Here is a 17,455-nt window from a genome sequence, read left to right as displayed (position 1 = left end):
TAAACACACCAATCACAATCAAATACTGTTATGTGTTTATTAAATATTTATTAAATTAATCATAATTTATTCTAATAAAGCGGATTAGAAATTATTTTTTCATTTCATGACTGGTATAATTAATTTTAGACATTTTATATAAACAAGTAGGCTACGAACTTTTTTTTCCAACCTCATCTTCACTATCTGTTGTTTTGAAAATCAAAAATTTCCCTTGAGCAAAAAATTGCCCACCTATGTCATACAATAACAAAATACAGACGTACACCTTTTTTCGTTGTGTTGTTTTATTTTGACTCCAACATGGATGCAAATTTTGTTTCGTCATCGTGTCTCATAAAAAATAAAAATAAAATGCCCCCTGAAAGGCAAAATCGGGGTCAAACTGCAAGAACGGTTGCCATGGCTTTCCCTGGCTAAACTCCGCCCATCCTTCGTGACGTTGCACGGTAGCAGTCAGTCAGTCACGTCGGCATGAAAATAGGAAACAAAAGAACTCGGACGTGTTGTTTTGTCAAGGATTGTCACGAAACTATTTAGACTATTAAGTGCTGCTTCCTCGTCGCGCACACAATGCCGCGACGACTCGTCTGCATTGTAGCACGCAAGGAAGGCTGACAAGAAGCAAGGTGGCTAATGCTACTACCCAAGTAGCTGACTGTCACTTCTCTTTAGGTAAGAGCTTCGTTTTCCAATTTTCCACTTGTTGTTCTACTGTTTTTGTACTCATGTTTCCTTCCAAGAAAGATTGGGTTGTATTTTTACACCACAGCTTGCTCGGTACAGTTTTTGTTTTTTTTTCATCGTAGCAAGTCAGCAAATATCCGATTAGCTGAATGTTTCCTAACATTTATAGCACAATTTTACATTAGAAAAAAATCTCTGCACACCACCAAGCAAATATTTTGCAAAAGTATAAATACTAAAGTAATGATCGCGAGTAAATGTACTCACATATTGACTCAATGTGAAATCCCGGGCCTTTTAAATTGAACTCGTAGAAAAAACATGACTTCTATTGCCTTTATGGCAACAGGTGTCTACATAAGTTTATTGTACTCTGTGCAGCTTACATTGAGTGGAAAAGTCAATTTTGCAGTGATGTGAATGACCCTGTGTTTCTAGTAGGAGGTGAATGTTTGCCTGATAAATGTTGTCCTGTTTTAGAATCATGACACAGGAAGGCAGTGTATGTGAAGTCACCCTTGGTGTCGGGGGAATGACTTGTGGCTCCTGCGTCCAATCCATAGAGCAGCGCATTGGCTCTTTGCCAGGGGTAATACAAATAAAGGTAATTAGTATTTAATTCTTTAAAACTCCTTCATTTTATCACACTACGGCATTGGGAAGACTTGTTGCAAATTTCTTCCGGTTCGAAACAGGATCTTAATCACATGTGGTAATTCTTTAAATCTCAACACATGGGGATTGAGACATCCATTGTATGAAATTGATCAAATATGACATAAGGCAGTACATTTTAGAGTAGTCACTAGTCAGGCCAATCTTGATTTAAAACCAGGTAATATCAATGTAGCCACAAAACCGTAATTGCAGTGATTTGAGGGAGGCCTGCTTTTATGTTTACCCCTCAGGCTGAGATTAAATAACAAAGATAATTCAATTGTATGTTCAAGATAGAGGTCTGCCCTTTGCAGGACTCTGACAGCAGGTCAATACGCCGCACCCTCAGGAAACGTTTTTTGCCTTTTGTCTTTTTAAACAATTCAGAGTCTGAGTCCTCTCTTATAGACGTGGCATTACTTCTAATTTTCACTGCAATTTTCATTCATTATAATTTCAAATTTTCATTTTCATTGGCACAAAAACAATGTCAAATCCAAAGTGTGAACCACCCACTTTGCTTGAGTCAAGTGATCCCTCCGGTGTGTCACATGTTTCTACTTTCTGAAGGAAGAGAACAGCAATGATCATCATGTTGTTAAAAACACGTGGACACAGTTTATAATCGTTCTTTCATTTTCTACTGGAGCAATGTCGATAAGATAAGATCGTCGTTGGCTTTAATTTGAGCCTGCAAGGAATTTAGTGGAAATGTAAATGAAAGTAGTACATTAGTAATTATGGTTAATCCTGTTTTTTTTTTAAAAATATGTATATATATGTATATATATATATATATATATATATATATATATATATATATATATATATATATATATATATATATATGTGTATGTATATGTCTGAAAAAAAAGAGTAAAAACACTAAATGAAAGATTTAACATGTTTACAGAGTTATAGATACATTGATTTTATGTGTGCCTTCTTGTAGATTTTAGTGTCACCCAAAAAGCAAAACATGTCCACACGTTACTTCATTAATCTGTCTGTAATGAAATACTGGGGTAGAGTAACTTTTTTTTTTTTTGCTTGACTGTGTTGTTCTCAGCAACACCATTAGGGTAATTTATCTTATTTCTCAATTTAAATTAGATTGTATCCAACTTTAGTGTCATTACATGTCACAAACGCATTGTAGGTTCATGCTGCCTACTGGAGAAAAGGGGTAAGAATTTTAATAGTCAAAAGTGTCCAAATTAGTCAAGTTTATTTTTTATTGATTGCAATTTTGAAAACTGTTCTTAATGTTTCTTCAAGACATACTTGTTGTTATTTTGTAGGTCTCTTTAGAGCAGGCGAATGCCACAGTCATTTTTAATGACAGCCAACAGAGTGCTGAATCCCTATCAGAGGCCATCTACGACATGGGGTTTGAATCAAGTTTATCTACGTCCGGCGCGGCCACACCCGTATGCACTGATAGCCAGCTGATCCCAACATCAGGACTGACACCTTTAGCTGGACCGGAGGCTTTGGAGAAAGTATCTCAGAATCCGGGAGAGAGTTTGGCGAACGTCACTTTTGCCTCGTCGTTGATGCCCGCGCAGAAGCTCACTGAAGGCATGTTGGGGCTCTCGCCGTCGGAGAGCGCCACTCCGAGCAGTCCTGGGCCAAAAGACTTGCCCGTGTCTCCATCTCGCAGCACAGACAGCAGAGCAGCGTTACTAAAGATGAGCATTCAAGGCATGACTTGTCATTCCTGCAGTAGCACGATTGAGGGGAAGATTGGAAAATTGAAAGGGATTGAAAAGATCAAAGGTGATATAATAATTTTATTTATTATACTGTCAATACTGTATCGTAATTGTAGTTTGTTGTGGTGTCAAACTATCTCACCCTAATTAGAATTCTGGCAAAATTCCGGTTTTATTTTCATGATGATGAAGTATTAGTATTGCCCGACCAATTAATCACCAGATATTAGCTCTTCCTTTAAAAAGATGATGACATTCAAACATTGCCCACTCAAAAATCTGCAAATAAAAACTAGGGACACATTATTGGAAAACAGTCAAACGATCTTCCTGCATGAACACTGAATTAATACCTCTGTAATACTGTCAATTAAAACTGACCATTATTCTAATCTTTTGTAGAAACTAAGTATTTTATACAATTTTACAACTTTTAATCTAATTTTTTACAGTCACTTTGGATTCTCAGGAAGCGACGATTGTGTACCTGCCTTACCTCATCAGTGTTCAGACCATCATCGACCAGATTGCTCTGGCCGGCTTTAAGGCTTGCGTGAAATTCAAACCACGCCCCCTGCAACTGCCGCTCAGTGAAGTTGAACGGTTCGCTGATTGTCATAAAACAAGTGCTACTTCACCAATCGACACTTCTGAGGAGACAGAAATCTTTATGGACACAACTGTAGTGACGCTGACGGTCAAAGGCATGCACTGTCGATCCTGCGTGGTCAATATCCAAGATAACATCGCGACGCTGCCTGGTGTATCCTCTGTGGTGGTTTCTCTCGAGGAAGAGAAAGCCTCCATCTGCTACGACCCGCTGAAAGTCACAGTGCCTCAGTTGCAACAGGCAATTGAAGCACTTCCACCGGGGAACTTTAAAACTCAACCCTGGGACTCTTCAGGGCTCCTCAGCCCTCCAGCTACCTCGCCTCCACCTGCTTTATCTGCACCTCAAGCATTTGCGGTATCCCTGGCCAAACCTGCTGTACCCCAGCCTTGTTTTATCCAACCTCTGGCATCGGTGGCCAAGATTCACATCGAGGGTATGACGTGTAATTCCTGCGTGCAGTCCATAGAAGACATGATGTCTCAGAGAAAAGGTGTGACGTCGGCGCAGGTGTCTTTGTCTGATAAGCAGGGCTTCTTTGAATACGACCCCCTGTTGACCTCGGCAGAAGAGCTTAGAGATGCCATAGAAGACATGGGCTTTGGTGCATTCTTATCTGGTGAGTAATCAGTTTTAACTAGAAAAAATGCAAAACATTTTTTTTTGTCTTCACTGTTTTTTTTGTTTTGTTTTTGTTACAAAGAGTTGTTGCCCAGAGAGAGCAGTCCGTTGCCAACTGTGTCGTCTCCCAGTGTCCTCAAGTCTTCAAATATAGCACCCGTGAGAAATAAAGAACTAGAGGTCAAAGAGCCGAGCCAGGATCGCAAGACGGGCAAAATGGACAAACTCTCAAGTGCGAACAAGTGCTTCATTCAGATCCGAGGCATGACCTGCGCGTCATGTGTGGCAAACATTGAGCGAAATCTCAAGAATGAACCTGGTCAGTTATCATTTTATTCTTTTACGAGGAATGTTTTTTACATTATTATTATTATTAATAATAATAATAATTTTTTGTAGGCATCTACACCGTTCTGGTAGCGTTAATGGCCAGTAAGGCCGAAGTACGCTATGATGCTGAAAAGATCGACCCGGTGAAGATTGTTGAGTGTGTGAACGAGCTCGGCTTCTCCGCCTCAGTCATGGAGAACTACGAAGGTTCAAATGGAAACCTAGAATTAGTGGTGAGTTATATGTCTGTTGTTTATTCTACACTGTAATTACATGCACAATAAAAAATAAATACATCTTTATATAGTTGGAAGACTACTGCCATCATTTCACGCATTCTCTTTTGTTCTTCTCTTGGTTCCAACTCCTTTCAGGTAAGGGGGATGACTTGTGCCTCTTGTGTCCACAAAATTGAATCCAGCCTTATGAAAGAAAATGGGATAATATATGCCTCTGTTGCCTTAGCAACCAACAAAGCACACATTAAGTACGACTCCGAAGTGATAGGACCACGAGACATCATCAAGCTGATTGGGGTACTGCGCTTCTGCTTTTCAGTTTTTGTATTTGTTCTGGATATGTCTAGTGGTGTGAAAATTACACAATATTTTAACATGAAGTTGAATTTGTAAATAAATGTAAATGTAATGTTGTTCTATTGTGTTTGTAGAATTTGGGTTTTGAAGCATCTTTGGTGAAGAAGGCCCGTGCCGCCAGCCATTTGGACCATAGCAAAGAAATACGACAGTGAGAAGTATTTTATTTGACATACACATCTCCCGTCCACCTGTGATTGGCTGCCAACCAGTCCAGGGTGTATCCCGCCTCATGGCTGAAGTCAGTTGAGCCTAATGAGGGACCAATATGATAGAAAAGGGTTGGATGGATTTTCTATCGAATGTTACAGCCAGAAATACAAAAATCATAAACCTAAATATCACTAACAAAACTCTCTTTGCTCTACCAATATAAATACACTTGAACACACACTAAACACTTAAAGGGATACTTTACTTATTTAGCCATCTTTGGCAGTCATCCATATTTTGCCTATAATAAATGTGATACTTTAATTATTTTTCATGTACAATTAGTACCTTTCAAAACAGTTTTTGCAACTTGCTGTCGACTGAAAATGACATCACAAGGGCTCAGGTAACCAATCACAGCTCAGGTTGTGAATGTCACATGACCAAACCTAGAAAACAGGTGAGCTGTGATTGGTTACCTGGGCCCTTGTGTGTTTAATATTGAGGCACTTACTTGCTAATGCAAGCACACATTGAGTTCCTCCACATATTGACTCCGTTCACAAGCACATTACGTTCCACCTCATCTTACAATTAGTGTGGATTTTAAACATAGAAGGGCCAAAATATGCCTTGTGAAAATTAAACTGCACTAAAAAAAACTAGCCACCACAGGGTGCTAGAACTGCACAAATGGAAATCAACCTGACCTTTTTTTTTTTTTTTTTAACAGATGCGCTGTTTTTAATATTGTAAACATGGCGACGATAATATATTGTGGCAGTTTTAAGATCACGATATCAGGATATTGCAGTTATCGTTACATCCCTATTCAATCAATACCATCTCATTTTCTCAATTTAAACAGCGAATCAACTTTAACCACAGTTAACATTCTAAAGATGCTAAAAAATATAAACGATTACACGTCTCTGCTCTCTGAGGTGGAGGAAATCTTTCCTGGTGAGCCTGATATTCTGCGTGCCGGTGATGGGTATGATGGTGTACATGATCATCATGGACCACCAGATGAACGCTACACACCAGCACAACGCCACGGCGGAAGACCGCAACATGTTCCACGCCACCATGTTCCTGGAGAGACAGTTGCTCCCAGGCCTCTCTGTCATGAATCTGCTCTCGTTTCTTTTTTGCGTGCCTGTGCAGGTGAGTCATGAGGTTCCTTAGCTGCCTTGCAACTGCGTGTGTAGCTCAGTGGCTCTTCTAATTCTCTTCCTCCGTTTAGTTTATTGGCGGTCGCTACTTCTACGCTCAAGCCTACAAAGCAGTGAAACACAAATCTGCCAACATGGATGTGCTCATAGTCCTGGCCACCTCCATAGCCTTCCTGTACTCCTCCGTCGTACTAATCGTGGCCATGGTGGAGCAAGCAAAAATCAACCCTATCACATTTTTTGACACCCCACCTATGCTTTTTGTCTTCATCTCCCTGGGACGCTGGTTGGAACAGATAGCAAAGGTTCAAATAATTGACAAGATTTTAAATGTGCCATGTGGAATTGCCACAACTAAGATGTTGTTTACGTTTCTTCCTTGTAGAGCAAAACGTCTGAGGCTCTTTCCAAGCTCATGTCTCTGCAAGCCACTGAGGCCACGGTGGTCATTCTCAGCAGCGATTTAACCATACTAAGGTACTGGTTGTGATTCACTGTGTAAATGTTTGTTCTTGAATTGACTCTCGATAAGGCCAACGTGATGTAACAGGAAATCCATAGTGGCCATTCTTCATAGGATCATGTATAACTCGCAGCCAGATGTCCCATAAATTGTCATATCATATCAAAGGAACCACAGTGGATCGAGAATATTTCTTGTGCACAGAGCACACAAGACAGTCTCATTTGGCTGTGAGATCTTAACATTGATCTAAACCTTTGTTTTGGTTTCTGCTTTTTCCAGGAAGCTAAAACTTTTTATCTTGGATTTTGCCATTAAAACAGTGGTTCATAATTATTTTTTTTACACCCCACTCCCCCCGAGAAGGAAGAAAATATTTCAACCCCACCCCCAAAAAACTCTCTGCTGCGTCTATAAATAGCATTTGACGATAAAATTGTAAGTACATTTCTGCAGAGGAGCCCCAGTAGTAGATGTGCAATTACACTTTATTGTAATGCGAAAAAACAACAACAACATGTTAATTGTTAACACACCAGTTTGAGAAGGACTGCATTAAAAAGATGGCAGTGTGCTTTTTAAGTGCATAATTTAGAACTATACTGTATTGTACTAAAAGTTACTTCGACGCCTTTTTGAAATAAGTACACTTCTGCAGAGGAGCGAATAATCATTGTGCACCTGTAGTGGTCACCTAAGTCATTTTTTTCAGATTTTTCAGGAAGCACAAAAATGTAACCATTTGCATCATGAGATGATGTAGGCAAAAAAATATACATTTTTTTTTTGCAAAAAAAAATGACTTGGGCAATTATTTTAAGAGGGTGACTACGTGATTTAGCCACTTCAGCGGATTAAAAATATTAACTCATTCACTCCCAGCCATTTTCACAGAAGCAATCCCATTTGCTCCCGGCTGTTTTACTGAAATTTTGACTGATTTTGCAAGGCCCACAGAATATTGTGTTCAATGCTATAAAAGCATGGAACATCTCAAAATAAAGATTAAAGTCTCTTCTTTCACCAGGGAAAAAAAGTATGTTTCTATCTGTTTCCGTTTTGCAGCAATTAGCATTAGAAGAGAGCTAAGTTTCATCAGTTTTCACAAATCTATTTAAAATTGTAATTTAGCTTTTTACTAGATGGCCCTGGTTGATCTCCTTTGCTCTGCTGCCACCTGCTGGCCGTTTGTGTAATAACTATCATTTCTGCAACCGTTCTTTGCAGTTGAGAGGCTGCATCAAAGCCTTCTGTATGCTTTAGCATAAAAAACAAAACAAAAAAAAACGTATAAATATGTCTTTGGGACACTTAAGACATAAAACAAAACATATTTACACGTTATTGGGAGCAAATGAGTTAAGATCAGCTCACCATTATACAAACAGTATTGCTTAAATTAATAGTTTTGACATTGTCACTCAAAATTGAAAATAATTTTTGGTAAAAGGAAGAATATTTTATTTACAACTTTAGCCTTAGTTTCTTGTTAATTCTGTTTCCAGTGAGAATCAAGTGGATGTAGAGCTGGTGCAGAGGGGAGACGTGGTCAAAGTAGTTCCAGGTGGGAAGTTTCCCGTCGATGGCAGAGTTCTTCAAGGGCATTCCATGGCGGATGAGTCTCTCATCACAGGTCGGTCTCACCGTAGAGGGCAAAGAATTCTCTTCCTTTTTATATTTGGAGCTCAAAACTGGAAAGCTGTAGACAGGTCCTTTCTGACCAGCTGTTGTTTTGGAACTTCAGGTGAGGCCATGCCTGTGACCAAGAAGCCAGGAAGTGTTGTGATTGCGGGCTCCATTAACCAGAATGGCTCTCTGCTGGTCAGCGCTACACATGTCGGCATGGACACCACGCTGTCGCAGATTGTCAAACTAGTTGAAGAGGCTCAGACTTCAAAGGTGCGTCATGGGAATTCCGGCACATTTCATCAATGTGGCGAAGGTGTCTGATTCACTTTGTTCCTTAATTTTTAAGGCTCCCATCCAACAGTATGCTGATAAGATCAGTGGCTACTTTGTACCCTTCATTGTCGGCGTGTCAGTCATTACTTTGATTTCCTGGATTGTAATTGGGTTCCTGGATTTCCCTCTGGTGGAAAAATACTTTCCAGTGAGTGTTATATTTTTTTCAAATAGTGTAGTGCCAATCAATTATATGAATAAACTTGCACCACAGACACCCCCTTTCTTCCTCCCATGCAAAAAAAAAACCAAACAAAAAAAAAAAAAAAAAACAGTGGATGGTAATAGGTGTGGTTATATTTATATTGTAAATTGTGTACTTAATAACAGCTGTAGTAAAAATGTGCTTTATGTGCTTTTTTAAAACCTTTATTACAATAAGCTTCACGTTTTCCACAGTATTCTAATTGATTAAAATGCGTCTGTATTATCTCATAAATCCAAGTACTTTGTATAATTTTTAGAACATTAATACCACTCATCTTTCCAATCTACTCTTGACCAACCTTTTAACACAGGATTTCTGTGGATCATTAAAAGTAAGTATTAAAAGTAATTAATGTACGATGTCGAGAGGCATTAAACATTTAAATACTCGTTCATGCTTTATTTTACATACCTTATGTAAATGAGTCACATAACACAATTTAGCACGAATTAATGTGATAAAAATAAACATATTTGTGGGGACTAGTGACTAGTTGTAATTTGTAATGAACAAAATGGCCTGGAGTCCACAAGTTGCTTCATGTTCCAAATACCAGTTGCTCTCAATTAGAAAGAAAGAAAGAAAGGTAGCGTTCCCGTCATCAACATCCACCATGAAACACCAATGGCATCTAGTGGCAGAAAATTACCTCATCACAATTCTATGCCTCAATTTTTCAAACTCCTTTTTACCGTAAACAAGAGTAAACGCTAACTAACTAAATGATTCAACCACGTTTGTATTTGGTAATGGTATTTGTCCACTTTAAACAGGAGTATGAAAACTAGAAAAGTATGTTTTGTTGTACATTTACAGATATAACACGCAATTAATTTACGGTTAATCACGATATAACTACTAGGGCTACACAATATTGGAAAAACATGCGATATTATTGTAATATTTATCATGTACCTAAAGAAATGACATTTTTATTATCTAATGAAAGAATTAGATTTTTTTTCATGCGGCAAAATAATCAAACTCAATGTATTAATTAATTGTAATTACCTCTCGATAATGTTGAACTATTGGAAGGCAGTGCACATTTTCGTTAAGTACACTGTGTTCCAACTGTTTTGCATTTGCATTATTATGGTTGGAACACCCATGTAACTAGGGGCATGGAAATCAAATGAAAAGAGATGGTGATGAGGGGATTGTATCAGTCGTTTCCTCTCTCCTCGCGAGCTTTGAACTAAGTGTCTTCTCTCCTTTTTGTCATGTTTAATAAATGTCAAACAGGTAAACCTGACAGTCTGACTTGTCAAATTCAGATAATAGCATAAAATTCCAGATCAAACTTATTGCATGTTTTTGCGATATGCATATTGCATAGGCCAATATCACATTATTGATATTTTTTCGATATATTGTGCAGCCCTAATAACTATGGAAATCATGCAATGTAATACAATAATTGTAATTGACTGACATGCCCTAATGTATGTATAATATGTATGTGCGTGTGTATTAAATTAGCTCCAAGTTGCCTTAAAAAGCATGACATATGCTATATTTATTATATTTGTATTTATTTATATATAATAGGGGTGTTAAAAAAAATCGATTCGGCGATATATCGCGATACTACATCGCGCGATTCTCGAATCGATTCAATAATAGGCAAAATCGAATTTTTTTTTTTTTTTTTTTTTTTTTTTTTTTTTTTTTTTAGGATTCACACCTTAAGCATGGAAGAATGTTATATGAACGGAACATTAAGCCTTAATATTTTATTTTAATGCTGTTTAAACATGAAACAGATTACAACCTCTATAAGACTGAAATTTCAGATAAATAAATAATACATTTTCATATAAATCTTACACTCTACAAGCTTACTGATTAGTATTTTCTAAATTTGAATGAAAAAAAATCGCAACAATCGACTTATAAATTCGTATCGGGATTAATCGGTATCGAATCGAATCGTGACCTGTGAATCGTGATACGAATCGAATCGTCAGGTACGAGGCAATTCACACGCCTAATATATAATATAAATAAATGTTCATATTGAAGAAACGGCACTGTTTTTTCTGCAGGGTTATGACAAAAGCATTTCCAGGGCAGAGGCGGTGATTCGCTTCGCTTTCCAGGCCTCCATAACCGTGTTATGCATCGCCTGTCCCTGCTCCCTCGGTCTGGCGACCCCGACGGCTGTCATGGTGGGCACTGGGGTCGGAGCCCAAAATGGCATCCTGATAAAAGGAGGGGAACCTCTGGAAATGGCGCACAAGGTGTGTTAACAGGACGGCCACCTCTGCATGGCTCTCTGGCTAAAATCAAACATGTATTCACAGGTCCAGTCAGTGGTGTTCGATAAGACCGGAACGATTACGTATGGCGCTCCAAATGTTGTCCAGGTTAAAATAGTCGTGGAGGGCAACAAGATGCCTCGCTCCCGACTGCTCGCCATCGTGGGCACAGCAGAGAACAGCAGCGAGCATCCTCTGGGAGTGGCTATCACCAAGTACTGCAAGCAGGTTGGGTTTTGAATTCACCCACTCAAGTCCTGTTTTCTGAGCGTCAGCATAAGTTAACCTTACATTACAGGAACTCGGCACCGAGTCGCTTGGCACGTGCACCGACTTCCATGCCGTGCCGGGCTGCGGAATTCGGTGTCAGGTCAGCAACACCGAGATGTTGTCAAAGCACGCCGACAGCGACGGCGAGGACAACAACCAGCGCAACAGCATGCTTGTTCAAATCAGCGACACCATCACGACAAGCAGCTCCCATCCTCTTATCATGGACCCGCAGCCAATCAGTACGTCACAGTCCCGACACTCTTTTCTATGTCTGGAATTTCAGGATGTTCATGGAGTGCGGCGTGTTCACAGGTTTGGCCCAGACTGCAAGTTACGTGGTCCTGATTGGCAACCGAGAGTGGATGAGGAGGAATTGCCTGCAGATCCGAGATGATGTCGACGACGCCATGATGGAGCACGAGCGCAGAGGTCGCACCGCCGTCCTGGTTGCTGTTGACAGTGAGTGCCGGCAGTCAAAACACGAGGATGACACCGGGTCAAAAAATGAAGAGAAAACATTTCAATGCTGCATTTTAGATCTGCTGTGTGCTATGATAGCCATAGCGGACACGGTGAAACCGGAGGCGGAGCTAGCAGTTCAAACTCTGACCTGCATGGGCCTGGAGGTCGTGTTGATGACGGGAGACAACAGCAAGACGGCACGGGCCATTGCTGCACAGGTGGGGCCCAACTCACGGCAATGTGGATAAACATTAACTCATTCATTTAGCAAGGCCCACAGAATATTGTGTTCTATAACTTCTATTTCTATAAAACATGGAACCTACCAAAAGAAAGATTACTCATCTTTCATCAGGAAAAAGGTCTATTTTTTATGTTTCCATTTTGCAGCAGTTGGCAGTAGAATATAGTTTCATCATTATTCACATTCCTGGTGAAAACACTGACAAAAAGAGCTTGTTGCAACATGCCCCTGGCTGATCTCTTATACTCTGCTGCCATATGCTGTCCGTTTTATTAAATAACTACCATTGCTTTAAGCCACCTCTTCATGTCAGAAGCTGCATCAAAGCTTTCTGTATGCTCTTGCATTAAAAAAAACAACAACTTATAAATACATTTTTGGGAGTTGTGGACAAACTTTAATACACTTTAGTAGAGCTAAAAATAATATAGCATAAAGCTGGGTTTTAAATAATCGAATAATATTAATTTCTGATCCTATTGATTCATAAAACTATTAATTGAATTTTTTAATATCTCTTTTTTTCCCATAAATTCACAAGTAAATAGAAATTTAAAGGCCAACATTTTTTTTAATTGTACTATTTTGTTTGAAATTTACTGTTCACAAGAATTCAAAAGTATTTTATTACGTTTATGAAAACCTGACTTAGTAGTGCACTTTAAGACCATTCAGAATCTTACATTGAATTTGATTCTGAAAATATTTGCATCTCATCCTTGCTGTTATCAATGTTTGTGTAACACTTACGTGAAAACGTTGCTTTCATTAATAAGCTATATAATTTAACCAGTTACTGCCTCTGCAAAATTGAATTTGGAATTTAATGTTTGTGGAGTTTTTAACATGTCCTTAATATTTAAGAAGAATTGATGTTTCATAATTAATATCTGATTGAATTGAAGCGAAAAAATGGAAATCGAATCAAACTGAAATCTTATGAATTGAAATTGAAATTACAATCAATACCCAAACCTAATATTGCAATTTAATATGATATCCCCCCCATTCCTTCTTCCTGTATTAGGTTGGCATCAGGAAAGTTTTTGCGGAGGTGCTGCCCTCCCACAAGGTGGCCAAGGTGGAGCAGCTGCAGCAGGCGGGAAAGAGGGTGGCCATGGTAGGCGACGGCATCAACGACTCGCCCGCTCTGGCCATGGCTGACGTCGGCATCGCCATAGGAACCGGCACGGACGTGGCCATCGAGGCGGCGGACGTGGTCTTGATCAGGGTGCGAATTGAATGTTTGACTTTGGCCTTTGCTGCACTGATCATGTGTTATATTTGCTCGAATGCTCTCTGAAAATAATGCTTCATTCTGATTGGATCTGGTGGAGAAATGTTTTGTTTACATTTGTTGTTTCTTAGACAATTACCTCTCTAAAGGAATCATATTTACAATTAATTATTTCAAATGTGTGACGTTTTTTTTTTTTTTAAATATATAAATTTGTGTTGACAGAATGACTTGCTGGACGTCGTCAGCAGTATCGACCTCTCGAAAAAGACAGTCAAGAGGATCAGGATCAATTTTGTCTTCGCCCTCATCTACAACCTGGTCGGCATTCCCATCGCTGCAGGTAAGACACCACAGTCGCGTCTCAATATTTCCAAAGACTGAACTGTGATTTGTACACGAAGACGGAACTTGATAAGATGCGCAGCAATCTAAACGGTAAATGTTGAAAAAGTGCACGTGTACAAAGTGCATATGAAAAAAGTCGACACACTTGTTTGAATGTCACATTTTTGTGATATGCAAATGAGAAAATTTTACATCATTTGATGAAAATGTATTGCACTACTGTATTACTGTAAAGTGAACTGTAACCTGTACAACTTGGTGTAAAAACTAGAGTGGAATTATTTATTTATTTATTTTATTTAACCTTTATTTAACCAGGATAGTCCCGTTGAGATTAAGAACATCTTTTTCAAGGGAGTCCTGGCCAAGAGGCAGCAAAACAGTTTTCATTACAGTTACAAATAAAAGTTTCACTTACAATCACATAAAAATTATATAAAACAGTTACAAATCAATGAGGCCGTCTCAAGTGCTCTTAATCTGGATCTAAAATCGTTCAATGAATAAAAAAAAAAAAAAAGAAAAAAAAAGAAAAAAGACTGAGATAATGTGCTTGTACAAGTGTAATCTGTTAAACATTCAATGGGTTGGTTTAAATTTTGATTATGTTAATAGTCAGATTTTATTCTTGCAGTCTTTTTCTGATATTAGGACTATAAATGTACAGTTCATTCTTTTTATTGTAATGCAAAAAATACGGAAGTTTCTTTAGTCTCATTGATTTTCCTATAAAAAGCAGAGTTTCTATATTTTTGTTTTAAAGGTTTTTTTTTATGACTGCTCTTAATTTACAATTTAGGTTCAACTAAAATTTTCACTTAATTCTAAAAATCTACATTCTTTTTGTCTTGTAATATGACAAATGGATTTTCTACATTCCGTTTTAATTATCCTAGACTAAATGTAACATTTGTTTTTTTCATACTGTATTTAAACTTCATTCTTAAAATGTAATATTTGTTTTTTTCATATTCATTCTTGAAATGTTTGTATTAATCATAAATTCCCTCAGAAAGTTAACCTTTTTCTATACTGTATTTTAGTTGTAAAAACTTTATATTATATGTAGAAATTAGAGCTGTAAAACCATACATACTTCTAAATCACATTCATCACATCTTAGAAATTTGATTAATCACGATTCATCACTTAATTAAAAAGGCTTTTTAGCAAAAATTTTTGCTCGCCAAATTTGAAGAGAACCTGTTATGTTAATTCTTTCAACATTTAATTTTACGACATTTTTTGATCCACAGCCCTCTCCAGGGCTGTGTAATTAATCGAAATTCAATTACAATTTCAATTATTACACTTCACAATTACAAAATCAGCATAACTGTAAAAAAAACCCTGATTATTAATTTATTAATTTTAAGTTGTTTGAGTTGTTTAAATTTATACATTTGCACCATTTTTAAATTTTTAAAACAACTAATTTCATAAATTTTGTTTCGTCCAAAAGGAACTTTTATAATTATCGTGTTCCAAAGAATTTTATTTGTCTTAATATTTCTTTTGTTTAAATATTTTCTTGTTTTGTACAAAAAAATAAGTGATTGTCCTAATTGTGATTTCAATGATATTGATAACCCAAATAATCCTGATTAATATTTACTTCATAATCGAGCAGCCGTACATCTCATCCTCGTCTTTTTGTAATTGGTTAATTACTTGCATAATTTAAAATGGAAAAAAAAAATGACCCCAGTAGTTTGACATCAACAAATATTCTGAATGTCATATAAAAAAAACATTTATTAGTTGCTTTATTTTAATGCATCTGCAATTAAAATTAATAGTGTGATTAATGTGTTAATACATGATTAATGTGATAATTTTTTGTGATTAATCAATGCGTTAACGCTTTTAACTTTGACAGCACGAATATAAATATATATAATACTTTTTACCAGGTTATTCTCCTGTTTTTTTTTTAAAAATAAAATAACATCTTTTCATCCTCAGGTGTGTTCCTTCCCATTGGTTTGGTGTTACAGCCATGGATGGGCTCCGCCGCCATGGCCTTGTCTTCCGTCTCTGTAGTTTTATCTTCACTTCTACTCAAATGGTAATCAACTCTTCGACCCCAACGCCACCTTTACATCCGCCGCCTTCTCACCGTCCACCTTTTTGCGTAGCTACACCAAGCCCAGCACGGAGAAACTGGAGGCCCGGCTGGAGTCCCGGCGCGGCCCCGGCGCGCGTCACGGCAGCCTGTCGGACGTCAGCGTCAACATCGGCATGGGCGAGCTGCGCCGATCCTCGCCCAAGCTCAGCCTCCTCGACCGCATCGTCAACTACAGCCGGGCGTCCATCAACTCGCTGCGCTCCGACAAGCACTCGATCCACAGCCAGGTGTTCGGCGAGCCCGACAAGCACTCGCTCCTGGTCGGGGAGACGCCGCTGGATGAGGAGTTCTGCTGAGGGCCGCCGTCAAAACGTAACCAAGGTAGCTGCGTTTTTTTTTCTCACTGAAGCGGCTTCGCTAAAGGCTAGTCCGGGTGGAGGATGCTGTTGCGTCACGCCTCTTCTCTTCTTTTTTCCCTCCTCCATTTGGTTGACATCAGTGCCCTCACGGCAGCCATCTTAACGCGCCTGTGTTATCCAAAGACCATTTTAAGTTTGACCTCTTTTTCATTCAATGTTGTATAACACGGAGTATTTATATTTACCCTTATTTATCTAATCAAAATCCATGTGGGAGATTCAAATGACACTTGAGTGCCGTCGTGGCAAAGTCCAGCACATTCCAAAGAGAGCACCTTGGACCCAACAGCGGTCGAGTGTTGCCATGGCAACGTGCAGGCGTTCACTTAACTGGACGTAATCTGCTGTGAGCTTGTTACATTTGTCTTCTATATGTCAAGCAAGTGCATTTAGGCCGTCATTCCTGGTCACATGGTGTTGTTATTGTCGGGTCATGTGTTACTGCTTCGAAGCTTCTTTGTGTCTGCACAAGTGGGAGACTAATTACGTCTTACAATCGTGGATGGTTTACTGCTAGGCTGCTTTATTGCTCCCCCCCCCCCCCCGCCCCGCCTTCCCTTTTTGCACAATCAGCCTTTTTAAAGTCAGCACATACAAGAGTCCAAGTCCTATCTTTGCTTTTGCTTTTGTTTTAGTTGCTGCCAATGATGTGTGTTCTGAAGTCCGCTGAGAGTTATCGCGTCCATTTATACTTGTACGGTTAAATGAAGCAATTGTGCCCTGAATGTTTTAAGTCAGGTGTGCGGAACCGACAGCTGTGCCAGGTTGCCGTGTAATTTTGCCCCAAAAATGGCACCTATATGTTCATAATTTATACTTGATGATAAACATGTATTCATTGTTGTTATATTTTTGTCATAAAAATAAATGTGGATTTGAAAATTGCTGAACTGGTTCTCCACCCCTGTTCTAAGCTATTGTGCCTTGGATTAAAAGGAAAGAAAATAAAATAAAAAAAAAACAAAC

The 17,455-nt window shown here is 38.6% G+C and overlaps 1 protein-coding gene across 1 annotated transcript; it reads left to right on the top strand.

Annotated features, from left to right (window-relative positions):
• Nucleotides 1-427: 427 nt before the first annotated feature.
• atp7a (ATPase copper transporting alpha) lies at nucleotides 428-17,450 on the top strand. The gene is made up of 23 exons (XM_077532050.1): nucleotides 428-675; nucleotides 1,168-1,291; nucleotides 2,646-3,123; nucleotides 3,512-4,288; nucleotides 4,373-4,609; nucleotides 4,690-4,853; nucleotides 4,995-5,156; nucleotides 5,291-5,367; nucleotides 6,314-6,536; nucleotides 6,616-6,849; nucleotides 6,930-7,021; nucleotides 8,513-8,640; nucleotides 8,752-8,906; nucleotides 8,983-9,117; nucleotides 11,226-11,420; nucleotides 11,484-11,666; nucleotides 11,737-11,950; nucleotides 12,024-12,170; nucleotides 12,249-12,391; nucleotides 13,445-13,648; nucleotides 13,880-13,997; nucleotides 15,968-16,070; nucleotides 16,141-17,450. Exons 2-23 carry the CDS (start codon nucleotides 1,172-1,174, stop codon nucleotides 16,424-16,426), a joined length of 4,575 nt encoding a protein of 1,524 aa, XP_077388176.1. The 5' UTR covers nucleotides 428-675; nucleotides 1,168-1,171; the 3' UTR covers nucleotides 16,427-17,450.
• The last annotated feature ends 5 nt before the right edge of the window (nucleotides 17,451-17,455 follow it).

The sequence above is a fragment of the Festucalex cinctus genome, chromosome 9 (genome assembly GCF_051991245.1).
Source record: "Festucalex cinctus isolate MCC-2025b chromosome 9, RoL_Fcin_1.0, whole genome shotgun sequence".
NCBI lineage: Eukaryota > Metazoa > Chordata > Actinopteri > Syngnathiformes > Syngnathidae > Festucalex > Festucalex cinctus.
The sequence above is the reverse complement of the archived record's forward strand: the minus strand, read 5'-3'. Positions and strand labels throughout refer to the sequence as shown.